The sequence below is a fragment of the Myiozetetes cayanensis genome, unplaced genomic scaffold (genome assembly GCF_022539395.1).
Source record: "Myiozetetes cayanensis isolate MyiCay16 unplaced genomic scaffold, myiCay2020 scf5-8, whole genome shotgun sequence".
In the NCBI taxonomy this organism is placed as follows: Eukaryota; Metazoa; Chordata; class Aves; order Passeriformes; family Tyrannidae; genus Myiozetetes; species Myiozetetes cayanensis.
Genome location: NW_026087742.1, coordinates 114,903,148 through 114,920,555, shown reverse-complemented (window position 1 = coordinate 114,920,555; position 17,408 = coordinate 114,903,148). Strand labels below are relative to the sequence as shown.

General features: G+C 55.3%; 1 protein-coding gene across 1 annotated transcript in view; it reads left to right on the top strand.

The window, feature by feature from the left end:
• The first annotated feature begins 8,747 nt into the window (after positions 1–8,747).
• The window catches only part of SIM2 (SIM bHLH transcription factor 2), a 50,132-nt gene continuing 41,471 nt past the window's right edge, over positions 8,748–17,408 (top strand). Inside the window, 2 exon segments of the mRNA XM_050332807.1 lie at positions 8,748–8,922; positions 17,046–17,128. Coding sequence (XP_050188764.1) covers positions 8,748–8,922; positions 17,046–17,128 — 258 coding nt within the window.

Sequence of the window (17,408 nt, the reverse complement as noted above, 5' to 3'; positions counted from 1 at the left end):
CCTGGGCAGCCCATGGTGGGGCAGCCGTGCCCCTGAGGCCCCTGGAGGGTCCCAGGGAGCAGAGACCCATCTGCAGCCCCCGGAGGAGCCCCCTGGAGCAGGGGGATGTCCAAAGGAGGCCGTGAGCCTGGGGAAGCCCAGCCTGCAGCAGGGGCCTGGCAGGACCTGTGGGTCTGTGCAGAGAGGAGCCCACGCTGGAGCAGGTTTGGTGACTCCAAGGAGGACCCACATGGGAGCAGTTCCCGAAGGACTGACCCCATGGAAGGGACCCACGCTGGAGAACAGTTCCTGAAGAACTGCAACCCAGGAGAAGAACTCAGGTGGGAAAAGTTCCTGGAGGATTGTCTGCCATGGGAGGGACACCACACTGGAGCAGGGAAGGAATGTGAGGAGTCCTCCCTCTGAGGAGGAAGGAGCAGCAGAAACAACGTGTGAGGGACTGACCACAGCCCCCATTCCCATCCCTCTGTGCTACTGGAAGGGAGGAGGCAGAGAAAACTGAGAGCAAAGCTGAGCCCAGGAAGAAGGGAGGGGCTGAATTGTGACTGAGGGGGTATTTGGGGAGCTGAAATGGTGAGAATTGGGCTTTAGATATATCCATAATTATCTGTAAATAAGTGGAAGGGCTCAGCATTGCCATTTTAGGCTTCAGCATCTGCACCCTTCATGAGTCCCTTCCTGGACCTGGCCTTGAGCTCCAAAACTGGGAGCACATTTAAATGGCATCCAGTGGCTGAAGTATCTAATTCTTCAGTATTGGTGGCTCTTGGGGATCAAATTTCTGGATCAGTGTCCAAGGGTCAAACAGATCATTTTAGAGGTCAGTATTTTCTGGGTATCTTTCTAAGGCTGAACTTAGGTCATCCTTGTTCAGTTAAGATGAAGCATATCCCAAGTTCCCACAATAAAGCATGGAAACCTAGATATTGTGATGACCTATATTGATATTATGACCTATAACTGATATTATTATTATTATTGTGATAACCCTGAGAAGGGGAAGAAGGCATGCAAAGTTACAGGCAAAGCTGGAGATAATAATGAAGGTGAGGAACCCCCACCTCTTGCTTTCTGCCTTGGGTGAGTTAGCTCCTGTGGGCTCCTTACACACTTGCAAGGCCTTGGTTTTGCAAAGATGAAGGTTGGGAGACGTGCAACCCATTTCAAACAAGAGATGGGGCTTGGAGCAACCTGGGCTAGTGGAAGGTGTCCCTGCCCATGGCAGGGGGTGGACCTGGATGATCTTTAAGGTCCCTTCCAACCCAAACAGTTCTGTGATTCTGTAAACCAAGAGGGATCACATTCATTGAATCCACACCAACAGGTCCCCAAGAGCTGAGCTGTGAATCCTTCCTTTCTCGTGCCCATGCCAGGCCTTCCCAATCAGCCTGATGACACCAGCAAGCAGGCAGACCCTCCCTTCCCACTTAGTGCTTTTCCATGCCTTGCTGTAGCCCCATGGCCGTGGGTTTTCCAAGCCCTGGCCCTGCTCAGGACACCCCAACACTCCCCCCTGTCCCTCAGAGCGTTGCCCAAACGCTCCTGGAGCTCTGGCAGCCTTGGGGCCGTGCCCACTGCCCTGGGGAGCCTGGGCAGTGCCAACCACCCTCTGGGGGAAGAACCTTGTGCTGAGCTCCAAGCTGAGCCTGCCCTGGCACAGCTCCAGCCCTTCCCTGGGTGCTGTCCCTGTCCCAGCCAGCAGAGGTGGGAGCTGCCCCTCGGGAGGAGCTGTTCCAGCCCCATGTGGACAGATCATTCTTCACTTAAATTTCTCTGCCTGAACATGGTAAAATAGCTATTTAGAAATCAAAGATACAGTAGGTAATGAGGGCATATACCTTTGCTTGTGAATGTGCTTAGAACACAGTAAAACATCACATAGTTACGTATAAATAGCGTTTTCCATTCATCATTTCTAAATCATGACTAAAGTATTTATAAACTTTACTACCAAAGTTCTTGTGACAGCCATTATATAATATATTGAATGCCAAGAAGCATAAAATACCACCAAAAAAAAAAAAAAAAGGAGGGAGACGTTTTTGAATCAGAATTCCTCTATTCCTCACAGATCCATTATTCATCTCCACTCGATTAGTCACACTGTTCATACAAGCCAAGGACCACTGAGAAAACAAGTCACTGAACATAACTTAAAAACAAAGTAAATAAAAATACTTACACTGACTTTCATAATGTTCAAAGGATTTCAGACAGATAGAGTAAAAATGATCCACTGTGTGCTTTTCCTACTAGGTTTTTCCAATTTCTACAGCCTGGAAACTTCCTCTCTCTGACTGATACACTCCCTCTCCTATTCCCAAGGACAGCTTTTGCCTTTTAAACTACTGTAGCTAAAAGAAATATGGTTTGCAGCTTATATTAGCAGAAGCAAATGTTTGGACATGAAAGTTTGGGTATCATAATTAATATCAATTATCTGAGTTTTATGAAAATACTTTCAGAAAATTCATCAAATTCCATGTCCAGTTGGGAGGAAGGCAGGGGGGAAAAAAACGAAGTTGACCTTAACAAAACAACTTTATTCTCCTTAGAAAACTGAAATCGAAAACCTGACCCGAACATGAGCGCTCAGAGTATTTAACTTAGACATATTTTTTTGCAAATATCATCCATTTGGATCAGTCCATCAACTGTGACAGCTCCTGCAGCCTTGCACGCCTATATTATCACTTTACATCATGTGCATTGCCCACACCACGTACCCTGTTCCACACCATGTACAGAGAAACAACAAACAGAACCATTTGCAAGTTCTAAAGGGGGGAGTTGGGGGGGAAACCCACCCAAACAACCTTTATTTCACTCTTAAACAGCCGTATTTTTTTCTGGGTGGTTAACTCGGGGTGCTTTGGACAAACTCTCTGAGGAACAAGCGAGAGCACTGAGATTTCCTTCCCTCCACTCTGATTAGAAATGGGATCCATGCCCCAGCTGGATATTTCCAGTTCATGCCCAGTAGAAATAATTTTCTGTCCTATTGCCAAAGGCGGTCCCATGTGGGCAGCAAAGGTTTGGACAATAGCAGCGATACAGCTCCCAGTAAAGAGCTGAAAACGATCCCCTGCAACCGGAGGCCTCGATTCTGCATAGTCCAATAATTCGAGCACCGAGATTTAACTTCCTCTTTTTCCCCTTTCAAGTTATTCGGGGCAAATTAATCGTGTTGCCGGTGCTTACGGCTTCCTACCTTACTTGTTTGTAGGGACATGTCCAAGTGGCACCCTAGAAGGTTGATGCCGTGGTCCACACTTAACCAGTAATCCTCCTGCACACCAGTAACCCCACCGAATATCAACATGAGATGGTGGTGCCGGGGAAAGTTAAACAAATCCCGAGGAATCTGTTTTATTAGCATTTACAGGATTTGTGTGTGTGTGTGTACATCCACGCTTGGGAACGGTAGTTACAGGGGGGAAAGAAAAAAAAAACAAAATACAGGGGATTCCTCCGGGGACGATAAGCACTGCTGGCTCTTGAGCTCGGAGCAGTGCCGATGTTGCAGACCGTAAATGTTAAAATATCTGACGATATTTTCTTTCCTGTGGCGCTTGGTGGTATTTCTCACAGTTAATACTTTAGCTAAGCACATCAGACTAAAGTTAAGACCGGCGCTGCGCTTGGCCCCGACCCCCCGAGCCTCAACCCCATCCACCACGGCGGGTGTTTTATGTGCAGGGCGCAGCAGACCGAGAAAAGCAGGAAAACTGCGGGAATGCCAAAGCCACGGCCCTGCAAAGGTGCTTGTGCCACGGGCTGGAAGTGTGGCACCGCCACTACTTTCACGGACACGAGCGGACCCGTCCTGCCCCTGCCCCTGCCCCTGCCCCTGCCCGGGCCCTTCCTCCCCACCCAAACACGCCGAGTCCCGCAAACCTCGTCGGGAGCGCTCCTGGAATTCCTCGCGGTTCCCGGCAGGGCAGGGAGCGGGAGGGGAGCGCTGGAGGGGCTGCCCACCCCGCTGCCCCCGGGACGGGAGTCCCGCGTGTGCCCCCCGTTCTGCAAAGCGCTGTTGGCAGGATTGCCCCCCCCCAAAAAAAAAGGCGTCGAACCCCCTCTCCCTGAGCCTTTCCTTCGGGAATTCCCCTCCGCGCACCAGCGCAAAATAAGCCCCTCGGGCTTGTGCCCAGCGTGGGGTGCCGGGCGGTGCGAGGGAGCTGCTCAGGGAGTTTGTTTTAGGGGTGCTGGGGAGTTATCTTCAGGCCTCGTTTTCCTCTCTATTTCCCGCTCTGGGAAGGGAAAGAAAGGAGAAATATTCCCCCGCAACGCAGCTCACCTGGGAAAGAAACGCTTTCCCTTTATCTCCCACCCGGTGAAGGTTTCCCCTCCAACCCAAGGGGAAATGTTGTTAAATAACAGCAGGGTTTGCTCGCGTCCGATTTATCATTCAGCAGTAATGTATCAGTGAAAACATGGTCCGAATCTTTCAATAACTTACTGTTTTATTTATTCTCCTTATTTATTTTCGTCCCTGGCGTGGAGTTTTTTTATTAAAACGGTCCGGGGCAAGCCCTTGCCCGAAAATCCCTGCAGCCACTTCGGACTCACCGAGTTCCACACCGCGAATCCACCTCGATAGGTTCGGGCCACCCTTGCAGCAACGTGATTTTTCTTTTTCTTTTTTTTTTTTTTTTCCTGTCGGAATTATGTTGAAAACATTGGCCAACCTGCCCTTTCTCGAAACCACCGTAATTTGTTAGAAACGGAACATGCTCCCCTCACGCTTTCCTTTACCACCCAGTCGCTCGTTCCTATATTTTGTTTATAGGACTCACAAATATCCCATCTAGTTTCCTTCTCGGGGTTAGCGATCGCAGAGCTCGTTGTATCGGACCCCTTAGGACCCGCCTTGATATACAGCTAAATTTCCACGCACACACATATATATATATGTAATATATATATAATATTTTTCCCCCGTATATTTTATTTTTTACCTCTACTAACGCGTCCAGTTTCGGCGGCGGGCGGAGGTTGCATTGAATTTTGAGAATTTCCCCGTGAGGCTGAAGTTTCTTTTTCAACGGGTGTTTTGGTTTTGTTTTTGTGGTTTGGTTTTGGTTTGGATTTTTTTTTTTCCTAGATTAATTTAGGTTTGTTTTGCTCTGCGAAAAGTCCCAGCCGGAACACGATTCCGTAAAAAAGAAAAATAGGGCGGCGGGTTTAATCGCCGGCTACATTTGCCGTCGCCAAACCTGCTCCAAACGTGCCCAGGAGAGAGGTTACCCCTGAGAGAGGGGCAGGGGACTGCTCCTACTTTGCGGGTAAAAAGGGCAGTGCAGGAGGGTAAAACGGGTCCCATCGCCCGGTGCTCGCCGGTGCCAAGGGTTTCGCTCAGATTTCCTTGACCTGGAACCAGCCCGAGCCTAAATCGCAGCCAGGACGGCGGGGCAGGGCGCCCGTTCCCCATGCCCGCGGTCCTCCCTACAAACCCCGCGTCAGCCGAGGGACGGGACCCGGTACCTGAGCCAGGAGGGGACGGGTTTGGGACGGGACAAGAGGCCGGACGGGCCGGCCCCGTCGGTGAGAGGCTCACCCGCTCCTTGCCCCGCATTTCAAGCAGGGAAGGCAGAAGGTGCCCCGGTCTCCCTACTCGCCATCCCCCGGGGAGCGGTGGCCCAGACGGGGAGAGCCAGGGCAGCGGTGCCGGCGGCGGGGAGGTTAAAGAGCACGGCCTTTCCCTCGGCACCGCCGGGCCGGGCTCTTTCTGGTGTAATAGGATAATTACAGAGGGGCGGGCGAGCTTAAGCAAACACACTCGCCCGCCGGCCGGGCCTCTCCCGGGGATTAATATTAAGGACCGGTGCATTGTGTTTTGCAAACGGGCGATCCCATCCCCCTCGGCGCCCTCCCTGCGCCCGAGGTTGTGGAGCCGCGTCTCGCCCGGCGCTCTGCTGGTCCCTCCTTCCCTCCTCTCCTCCCCGCTTTAATCCCCGGCCGCATCCCTGCGCCCCCCGCACGTCGGGTGCGGGAGCCACGCGTGTCCGGGGGTGTTGCGAGGGCGGGCGGGCAGGGTCTGCTCCCCCTGGGATGGGGGTGTGCGTGCCCCGTGGAGTGGGATAGGGACACACAAATGCGGGCCGAGGTGCCCCGGAGCGAGAAGGGTTCAGTGTCAAAGCCCGGCTCAGTCGTGCCCAGGCTGGGGTTAATTCCGTCACTCAGGACGTGACTCTGGCTGGGAGGGGACACCGGGCATCGCTGTGTGACAACCCCTGCCAAGGTGGCCCGGAGCCCTGCGGTTACAGCCCCGCCAGCTCTGCGGGGCCGCCAGGACGGAGGGGGCTCGGCGGGCCCCGACCAAGCCCGGGCGCTCCGGGAGTTGCTTCACTGTCCCCCCGAGAGCTGTTTCGGCAGCTCCGGGGTTAAGCCCCGGTCACCGTCGGCCCGCCGGGCAGCGCAGAGTCACGTCGGGGGCTGAGGAGCAGCGGCTGTCGGCGGGGAGGGCGCGGGGCGGCCCCTCGGCTGCTCCCGCCGCCTCCCCCGGAGCTCGGCCCCCCTTCCACCGCATGTCCGAGGGGCCACGTGTAAATATATATATGTGTGTGTGTAAATATATACGTGTGTGTGCAAATATACATGTGTGTGTGTGTGCATGTACTCCTGTGCATATATTTATATATGGTTTATATATATATATATATATCTCCATACATTTGCACACGTATAATGTATGTGCAAAATGTGCATATACAGTACAAGTGAGCGCGGGATACACGTGTGTGTGAATAGACGAGCCACGCGTACCTGCGGGTGTGCAGGTACGTTTTAACCAGAGCCAAAAGAACGAGGGGAAGGGCTCGGGGTGACTTCACGGCGCTGCCGTGGGTCTGGGGAGGGGGGTCCCACGCGTGTCGCGCCTCCCCCCACCTGGGGACACTACGAGGGGCCCCCTCGGCGCCGCGGGGTCACGGTCGGTGCACCGAGAGAGGGCAGGGGACGGGGCAAGAGGGTCCCGGCGCTCCGCCGGCCGCTCAGGGAGGTCGGGGGGAGCGGGTTTCGGGCTGCCACAGCAAAGGGCCTCCGTCCCCGGCTCCCCCCGGCCCGGCCTCCCGTCCCATCGCAAGTGCTAATTGCGGCTCTTTTCTGGCTCCTCTGTATTTGGGTCCCTCGGAGGGCGCTGCTCGGGAGGACACGTCACGGATACATTATCCCCTCCCCTCTTGAGGCTCTCCTGGCTTTCCGCAGCCTTTGCTAAAGAATTAACCGAGAGGTCCACTTCAGAGCTCCTTCTGCCCCTGGGAAAAAAAAATAAATTAAAAAAAAAAAAAAAAAGAAGGAAAGAAAAGAGAAAGGAAAAAAAAATAAAAAGCGGAGATATCGGTGGTTTCAGGCGAGGAGCGTGGCGGCTATGATTTCCGAGAGGAGGGGAATTTTACCTTCGATCCTTGCCGTATGGTGAGGATCGCTGCTCCTTGCGGAAGGTGAATGTAGCAAACCCTCCCCTTGCCTTTGAAAGGCATGTCTATGCCAAAGAGCCACCACTTTGCTCTTTAAATGCGTGACAAATAAATAAATAAAAAGAAATAAAAAAAGAAAAAGAAAAAAAGAAGCGATTCCTGATCTTGCAAATTCTTTTTCTTTAAAAGGAGGAAAAAGAGGGAAAAAAAAAACCAAAACCAACAACAATAAATAAAACCAACAAAATCTATCCCGCGCCTTTGCCAGCGCTCGGACTTGTTTGGAAAGAGACAACGCTGAAGTGGCACTGATCCCGAGGAAAACGGATCCTTTAATTTGACTCCGCATGAGAACCACATTTGGAGCTGGGCGCAGCGGCCGGAGCGGCAGGAGCAGCCCCGCAGCCCCCCGTGCCCGCAGCCCCGCCACCCGCGGGGCTCGGAGCCCCCCGCACCCCGGCGCTGCAGGAGCCCCTCGGGGCAGGGGGAAGAGCCCTTCGGCCGCAGGACCAGCCCGCCGAGAGGGAAGCGTCCGAGGGAAATGCGAGCTCGTGATTTCGGAGCGCTCCAGCCATCAGCTCCCTCCGCACCGCCTTTGACTTTCGCTTAGCGAGGGGCTCGTCGTCTCCGCGGCATCTCGGGCTCCGGGACCAGATCATTTTGCACTTCGTTCAACGAGCAGCGCGATCGTTCCGTTTCCTTTTTTTTTTCTTTCTTTTTTTTTTTTTTTTTTTAAGAGGCAAAATGTCCAAAAATGGTTCAGCCTGCTTAGCTCAGTGATTTCTTGCATGGACACTCTACTTTTAAAATATATATTTTTATTATTATTACTTTTGGACGGGGAAGGATTGAGCAGAAGAAATCCTTCAGTGAAGGGAACCCAGTGATTTTCTCCCCGTTGAGGAGAAGATCCGATTCCCAGCTGCAGGCAGAGGACGGAGGTTCGCGTGGGTCTTTCAGCCTGGGTTTCGAAGCTCTCGCTGTTGCAGGGCCAGAGCAGAACTGCCTTCTCCGAGAGGCTTTCCTATCCCGGTTGTGGCTCAGAGATCGCCTCCCCCCTCCTCGCACCATTTCTGTTGGTGTTGTTTTTGTTCGGTTGGTTTGGCTTTTTTTTTTTCCCCCTCTCCTGCTTGTCTTTTTATTCCCTCTCTCCCTTTATTATTATTATTGTTATTATTATTATTATTGTTGTTGTTTGATTTGATTCGGGTGAGCTCTCTCCCTTCCTCGAACGAAAACACTAACTCTGACGCCGAAATCCATGCCCCCTGCAACTCGGAGGAATCGGGTCTAATATGCCAGTGACATCCTCGCCTTGCAGTAGTCGCGATGAAGGAAAAATCCAAGAACGCGGCAAAGACTAGACGGGAAAAAGAAAATGGAGAATTCTACGAACTGGCCAAACTCCTGCCCTTGCCCTCGGCCATCACCTCCCAGCTGGACAAGGCGTCCATCATCCGCCTCACCACCAGCTACCTGAAAATGCGAGCCGTCTTCCCCGAAGGTAAAACCCCGCCGGGGCTCTCACGGGAGGGACGGGGGGACACTGCGGATAGAAAAAGAGCGGGGAGGGGGTGGTGGGGTGGGCACACACCCCGAGACGAGCCCGCATCGCCTCAGCGTCCCGGGAGGAGGGGGAGATGCCTGCAAGGATCCCAAAACCGGGTGGCAAGCGAGGAGTGATCGAGGGAAAAGGCGCCCTGGGTGGAAAGAAGCCCGCCTGCCTGGGGAGAGGAGGCAGAGCTGCACTGCCCAAAAACCGGCTGTGGCGGGGGCCAGACCAGCCCGGTTAATCCCCCCCTTCTCCCCCTCCGCTTTTGCTGCCGGTTCAGCTCCGTTTGCTCGGGGGGACCGTCCCGAGGGGAGCGGGCTCGGCTCGGCTCCACCGGCGCCTGCAGCCCCGGGAGGAGCCCGGGCGGCCCCCGGGGATGGCCCCTCGGCTCGGCGTCCAGGCACGGCCTCGGGAAAAAAAAAACCAACAACCTAGTGTGGTTGTTATTATTATTTTGTTTTGGTTGGAGTTTTCTGGAGGTAGGGAAGCAGGCTGGGAAATAAGGCGCGGCGGCTTCTCAGCGAGAGGCCCTCCGCCTTCTCCCGGGGCCGGGGAGAGAAGGGAAGGAGGGTGCGAGCCCAGCCTGGCCCCGAGCGGGGCCGCGACCCCCGCTGCTCCCCGGCCGTGGCTCCGGTGGCTCTTCTCGGAGACACGCAGCAGCGAGACCTGGCACCGCTCTCTCCTTCCCCGGGGGTTTGGTGAAAACCAGCCTCGCACCGTCCCCCCCGAGCGCCTTTGGGGCCGCCTTTGGGGCGAGGGGAGGCAGCGGGTCGTGGGGAACCGTGGGCCTCCCGTGCTGTCCGTGCCGCCGCCGAGCTGATGGGAGACGTGAAATGAAACGCTGGTTAAGTGGCTGCGGGTGGCTAAATAAAGCCCGGCTCCCCCCGCGCTTTGTCATTTGTTTGTGCCTCTCCGGACTAGGAGGAGGGTGAAGGAATTAGCGAATTCCGGAGTGGAAGGTCTGCTCTCCGTCGCGGTTTGGAAGGAGTTTTATTAAAAGGTTGGGGAAAAAAAAAAAAAAAAAGAGGGGGGGGGGAGTGAGGGGTAGAATAAAACCCCCCTCCCAACCACCCGAGCAAAGCTTACCGTTATGGCCATCTAATTCAGAAATTTCGGGAGCAAGGACTAGCCGCGCTAGGGAAAGCCAGGGCTCCTTCAGCGTGCGCTCCCGAGGCACGCCGAGTTAGCGGAGCGGAGGGAAGCGAGGCGCTGCTCCGCTGCATTTTCCAGCCATTATCCCCCACCGGGGAAACTTCCCGATGAGAAATAGAGCGTCGTAATTTCGGGGGGTCGCTCGCCGGCCCTGCCCCGGCGAACGTGCCCCCGAATGCCTTTGATTTAGGAAGGAGGAAAAGTGGCACGTTTCGAGATGCTGCTGGACGTGTCCCGGCTTTTCCAGCCCTACCGATCCTCAAGAGCAACGAGGCGACCCCGAGAGCAGGTTTATACCCACAGCTCGGGTGTGTTTTATGTGTCTGTCTTCCTTAAACAGGCCGGGCGTGCGCTTCTGCACACTCTGCTTATTAAGGGCAACGTTTAAATGCATACAGCGAATTCCTGATCTTTCATCGTCTTAAGTACGGGTGGAAATACATTTAAAACCAAAGCTTTGCATCCAGGGATGACAGGCCGGGGGAATAAGCGCCTTCGGTCCCCGAGACGAGTGTTTAGTGCCTGGGAGGGAGAAGGGGAGAGGGGGGAGGCGGGAAGAGGCGGCTGTGCCCGCACCCCAAGGGCTGGAATAGGGCGTTTTTTGGGGGGGCGCTGCTCGATGGCACAGTCCCGTGTCACCCCAACTTCCCTCTCCCTCGGGATTTGCCTGTGGAAGGAGGGGAGAGGGGTCCCCATCCGTCCGTCCATCCGTCGTCCCTTCCCTCCTCATATTTGGTTACTGGTTTGCAGTTGGCTTTACTGGGAGGGGGCGCGGGGAGCCCGACAGCCCAGGAAGGCCTCTCAGTACAACATCTTAAATCCTGGGGCATCGAGACCTGGGGAAAGAGCCCCTTTGAGAGCACTAGACCCGATGGATGGGTGGGGGACACTGAGGTTTTGGGGCTTGGAATAAAGGTGGGCACGTAACAGGCTCCCTCGGGGCCTCTGCTCCCGGGGCAGTGGAGCCGCGATGCCCTCGATCCCACAGGAATTGCCCCCGAAGAGTGGGGGCACCCCGGGCCTCACAGTGGCATCAATCCCGTAAGGCTTAAGGGGGTGTCAGGGTGGGAGGAACAGGCCTGAGAGGCCACCAGTTCGTGTGCTAGGCCCGGATTAGCTGAGACCAGAGCGATCAGAAACGTTGTCCGGCTCCAAACCTGGTTTCCAGCTCTGTCTAGACTGGAGGGAAAGAGAGAGAAAGAGCGCTGTGCTTTTAAAAACCTCGCTGGATGGCTTCTCCCCCCTTATTTCCAGAGCGAGTCGAAACATAATTTAGGAAAAGTTTGAGCCCCTCAACGAGGTGACTGATCCCAGCGCTTCGGCAGGGCTTGTAAAATGCTTCAGACAGGTCTCCCGCTCAGCCCGGCCAGGCTTTTCCCGAAGATGCACATTACGGACCGAACTCTCAGATCCTGCCGCAGAGGCGCCCGATCAGACTCCCAGGAGTGACAGAGAAAGGGGGTTTCAACCCCAGCCCCTTTCGCCCCTCAGAGTGCGAGACTCGCAAGGCACAATTTCGTGCTCTGATATCGCAGTTTGCGCCCTGCGGTATCGCTCCGACCTTGAGATTGAGGAGTTAAAGTCAGGGGACACAACCTACAGCCTCCCCCGCGCTCCCGCTCTGCCACACCGTCTTCTCTCGGGGTTTTTTTTTTTTTCACTTTTTTTTTTTTTTTCCCCAAAGCATTTGTTCCTGTAGAACAAAAATACACCACGGAACTTCTTCTGTCTTGACTGTCAGCATTTTTCATTTCTTTTCTTTTCTTTTTTTTTTTTTTTCCCCCTGAAAATGAGTTAATGAAAGAAAGAGAGGCGAGAATAAATCGTGTTTTAAATCCGCGATTCTCTGCCCTCCGGTTATGGCAGACTAGTTAAATCGTCACCCTCTCCCTCCCCCGTGCCCGACGCTATCCAAAACTGCTTATAAAATTGGACATTTGTGGTTGTTTAAACCGGGGCGAGAGAGAGCTAATTAATATGTGACCCAAAAGATAATTTGCACCATACAAAATAATCTGAATAAAACGACCGAGCTGTAGATCTTAGACCTTCCTTGTTCCGACATGCAGACAATAAAAATTTTTAGGAACATACAGAGTCTTCTGTTCTCATTTAAACCATGAATGTATATTTTAAGAATATCAAGGCGAATCGCAGCTGTTTCATCTGATTTTCATACCCACTAGGAAGAGGTTCGCTAAATAAATAAATAAATAAATAAAGCCCGAGGAGTGAGTCATCCCTTTCCGAAAGCGAGCGTCTATTGTACTAACCGCTAACAGTGACATTAAAGGTCTTACTAAAACAAAAGTACTTTTTTTAGGGCTTTCCCCGGAGCTGCGAGGCCGTTCCCGGGCGGAGAGAGCCGGCGGCCCTGCGGGGACGGGCGGCGGGGTCGCTCCGGCCTCTCCCTCCCGGCGGGGAGGGAAGGAGGGAGGACAGGAGGGAGGGAAGGACAGAGTGTGGGGGTCACTGCCGTGGGAGCTGCGGGTCCGCCCGGGACGTCGCTGTCTGTAGTACCCCCGCTTTTGAGCCTGTTATGGCGATCTGGTGGTTTTGGCTCGGTGGGAAGAGCCGGGTTTGGGATTGTCCGGGAGTCCTGGAGAGCAGTTTTGTTGTGTTTGTTTTCTTTTCTTTTCTTTTCTTTTTTTTTTTTTTGGTTAAGTTTTTTCTCCCCCTTGGACTTGACCTTTTTTTTTTTTTTTTTTTTTTAATAAATAAATGAAAGTCATAAGCGCCGTTCCCACCACCCAGCCCTCGGGCGCCTCTTCAGCCGGTGACGCTGATGCCCGCAGAGCGCCCGGCACATCCCTGCCGAGCTTAGACCAAAACGGCCCTGCTCCTTCCCAAAGCCTCCCCGACCTGGGAGCTTCCCCTGTGCCAGCAGGGGTTATTCCCGCCGGGACCTGAAGCTCCCTGTCTGCTCCAGACCCACCCCAGGTCCAGCGGTGCCACCCTCAGCACCATCGGGGCTGAGATACCTCGAGATACCTCGCCCCCCACTGCTTAAAGCGAAGTGTCATCCGTGTCTCGGAACTCGACTAAACCAGGGAGACAAAGCTCGATATAAAGTAGGGGCCGCCCCCACCCTCACGGTGATTTTTCTTCCCCGGCCCAACCAGGCACAACCGCGCTGGGGGAAAAAAACCCCAAACCCAAAATCCATGAGAGGCGGCGAACCCCCGGAGCTTGTAGTTGACCCAAAGATCCTTGCGAAGGGTGGCGATTGAATAACGCGAGGGGGGACCGTGCGCTCCGGGGGAGCCGGGGAACAGCCCAGCAGACACAAAGGAAATACTCCAAGTTACAGGGCAACCCGATACTTTTACATAATACATGGCGAAAGTAATTCTTTTAGCAGAATCGCGAGCAGAAAAGCTACCGGGCTTTCAAATGTGTGCGCCTACGAATTTATGTACGCGGAGAGCAAAGGTGGGAGTTGTTCCCGAATATTTCTAGCTCTTGTTACAGTTAAACTCGCACTCCATCCTGCCTGGAAACTGGGAAATGGTACAAAGCGAATGTTGAGGTATTTTGAGAAACAGCCAGAGGTGGCAAAAGACGGAGGGGTGGAGGGGATCATGCCCAGGTTTGCTAAAGGGAGGGGGGCGCGTTCGTGTGAGAACCCCCCGCCTTTCAAAGGCAAAAGCAGTACGAAATTCGGGGTGTCGGGGCGAAAGCCCCTCTCTGTCTCCGGGACGGCGTTGTCGGAGCCGAACCTGCCGCCTGGAGGGGGCTGAAGGGCACAGTCGCGTTTAGGGCCGGTTATTTCCCCTGCCCCGCATTCCACTGTGCCCTTCCTGCCCTCCCAGCACGGCCCTGGTCCCAGCGGGGACAGACACCAGTACAGACACCAGTAAAAGCAGGATAAACAGGGAGAGAGGCTCCTCTCATCCATGTTTGCCGACCGCGGGGTGCCAGGAGAGACGAGGTTGAGCCTGGGACTGGCGAGTCACCCTCTCCTGGCCGTGCCAGCCCCGCCGGACGGGGCGGGCTCTGCCGCTGAGCCCGGCTTAGGCTTTGCGGGCTTTTCTCTACCGGCAGCGCCCAGAATCGCCCCACACCTCTGGATTTAGGCGATCCCTTACCCTCCAACACTGCAAAGGGGTTGCACCCGGGAGCCAAGCCACCCTCACGCGTGTTCCCAGCGTTAGCAGGAAGGATGCTCGGGCCACTCGCTTGCGGGGAAATCCCTTTCTGGGCCGGGGCAGCACTGAATTCGTGCTCCAAAGGGGCATTTTTAAACATTTCGGTTTAAAAATTCGGTTGCAAAGCCGCGTCTGACCCCCGGCAGCCCGCCCCGACGGGGGTCCCCTCCCGGCCGGGGCCAGCCCAGCAAAGTCCCCCCGCGATGGAGCGATGTGGGAAAGGTTCGCTGCGTACCGGCAGCAATTTTGACCTCGCTCCAGGCCAGTGAGTGAAAATGTGCGTTATTTACTGGCTGGGCAGGAGTCTATTGCATCCATATGTTTACGGGACGTAACGCGGCGCGTTTGCAAATCTCTCGGAAGACGAGTTAATGGGCGTCAGCCCTTTATTTGAACGTCAGGTTTTATTCGTTTCGTTTCCACCTTTAAAGCGATCTGCTGGTGGATTAAATGATAAAAGCATCGGCTCTAAAATAAGCTTAGACGAATGCCAGGCTGATCCACCAAACGTGTTTACTTTTGACGCGAGTTCGCAATTGCAATTCCAATTTAAAATCGCAAAGGGAGCAAATCCGCCGAAGTGATTTTTTTAAATTATTTTTTTAATTTATTTTTTTCACTCCAGGCTAGGAAAGAACTTCAATACTAGTGCAGATTTGTGGGGGGTGGGGTTGGGGTGGTGGTCTGATGTGAAGTGGTACCTGTCCTGCCGTGACGGACAGGACGGAGCGAATTGCCACGCACGTGTGAGGCAGAAACACGGCTCGTTCTTGAAGAGCTTCGTGAGTGGCTCAAGAAATAAATCTGCTTCGTCCATCGGAAAGTTAGAGCTCGTCTCCGGGCAGCTGTTTACTCCGCCATGTGCGACCCCCTCTTCGGTATTGCAACCCCATGTTTTGTGATTGGTAATTAGTAAATCGAAATAAGGGCGCCGGGACAGGCTCTGGCGTTTGCATTTGTTACAGTCTCGGGAAAGAAACCGCAGGATGTCTCTGCCATCCCCAAACTTTCCTTCCTCCCCAGAGGAAGCAGCTTTTCGGCACAAAGAACGTTTTGACGTGTCTCTGGAAATTCAGGAGCCTTCCACTGAAGGAGAGTTGGGAAGCGGCGTAGAAAAGCTGCGAGTTTTCGTTTGGCGCTTCCAAATTTCCCGGCGCGGAGGGAAGGTGTCCTTCCCCTGCCCACAGGGAAACGCAGCCACAGAGACGGCGGAACGGAGGTGTCAGGGCCGGCCAAGGTCCCCTCGGGGTTCCCTGCGTGGCTTCAGAGGCTCCTTTGTGCCTGCCCGGAGGGAGAGGGACGCGGGGCCAGGCTCGGCTGACACCGGCAGGGAGGGGCGGCAAAACTCGGGGGGGAAGCACCGCTTTGCGGCACATCCTCCCCGTGTTCCTCCAGCGGGAGATCCTGTCCGTCCCAAGGGACGCCCCCAGAGCGGAGAGAAAGCCTCCTATCGTTTCTAGACCAGGTCTAAGTGGCCAAAGCACACGCGAGTCCATGAGGGCTTCAGGAGGTGCGTTCAGAATCATGCAGGGATTTCTGCCCGGGTGCCAAATTCTCCCCTCCAGTGCCGGAGCCGAGCGGGGGTCCCGCAGCAGCCGCCTTGGCCTCCGCCAGTGTCCCACGGGAGGTTTCTTTGGAAGCCCCTGGGCGGTGAGAGGGCGCCGGAGGAAAACACGGCGCTCGGTTTCACGGTGACGCGTGGGTTTGAAGCGACCCTGAAGGCTGCGGGGCGCAGGGCTGAGCATCCATCGCTCGCGTCGGCGCTCCAGGCGGGACCCCCGGGGCCATCGTGGAATTCACGGTCCCGCCGGGCTGGCAGCACCGAATCCCTGTCTCTCATCCTCTTCCGCAGCGCCCTGAGGGCTCCGTGGCCTCGCAGCGGCCGTGCTGCAGCCCCAGGGCTGCTCTTTCTCCCCAAAAAGGAGGCGCTGGAAGGATGCGGTCGCGTCCATCCCTTCCCCTCCGTCTGTGCGCCTTTGCGGGCAGCGATCCGTCTGCCATCGGGTGCCAACGTGAGTGCCCAACTCTTCAGCTGCACTCCGCGAACCTCCTAAAATACCTCATTAATTTCACTGGGCGGTGGTCTCAGCTCCCACGGGGAGCCGGTACGAGCCTTGTTTGCAAGGAGAGAATGAAAAACAAACAAAAACCCGGCCAACCAACCAACAAACCAACCCCATCTCAGCCCCTCTCCGCGCCCCAAGCGCTCCCAAACCAGCTCCGTCAATGACTTTTCGCTGTCACCGAGGCAGCGCCGGGCGCCCGGCTCCCCCTAATCGGGTCTGGCTGTGGGGTCAGCGGGGCCGGGGCTCGGCGGGGCCGTGGGGGCGAAGTTGAGCCAGTGGGTCGGTCCCGTCCGTGCGCAGGCGAAGGGGCCGTCGGGGCAGTTTCTCTCCCACCCCTTTGATCTCCTCAGCCCCTTCCCCGGTCGTGACTCGCCTTGGCCAGCGTGGGGTCGCGGGTGATAACGCCACGGGGAGGAGGGACGGGCACGGTGCTGCTGGAAGGACGATGGCCCCTGGGGGCCGACGGCTCTCCGGGGAGGGAGAAAGCGCCTCCGAAGGGGTGCCCTGGCCCAGAAAAAGAGCAATTCCCTTCCCACGCGTGTGTGCAGAAGGGACCCAGCCTTCCCAACCTTCTTAACCCCTCCGTCGCGGCCTGACCCGCGGGGGAATGGGGGGAGCGGGCGGATTGGGGGCAGCTCAGTCCCGACGGGGCTGCGGGACGGGCCTGGCTCCGCTCCCGGCTCTAACCAGCTCCTTGCTTCCCTTGCAGGTCTGGGCGACGCCTGGGGACAGCCGAGCAGGATAGGGCCCTTGGATAACGTGGCCATGGAGCTCGGATCCCACTTGCTTCAGGTAGTGGACCCCTCCCTCCTCCCGTTCGTGCTGCGCGCCGGGAACCTGGTGTGGCGATGGGATCTGCCTCCCACCGCTCCTCCTCCTCCTCCTCCACTTATTCCTCACCCCCGCACTGCCACAGGAGCCTGGGTTAAACCTTCAGCTTATTCCCGAGCTTCGCTGGGCTGGGAGGAGAGGAAAACCGAGACACCGACCACTTACTATTATTATTATTATTGTTATTATTATTATTATTATTATTATTATTATTTTCCATGTTAGCAGAACCAACGCCTCT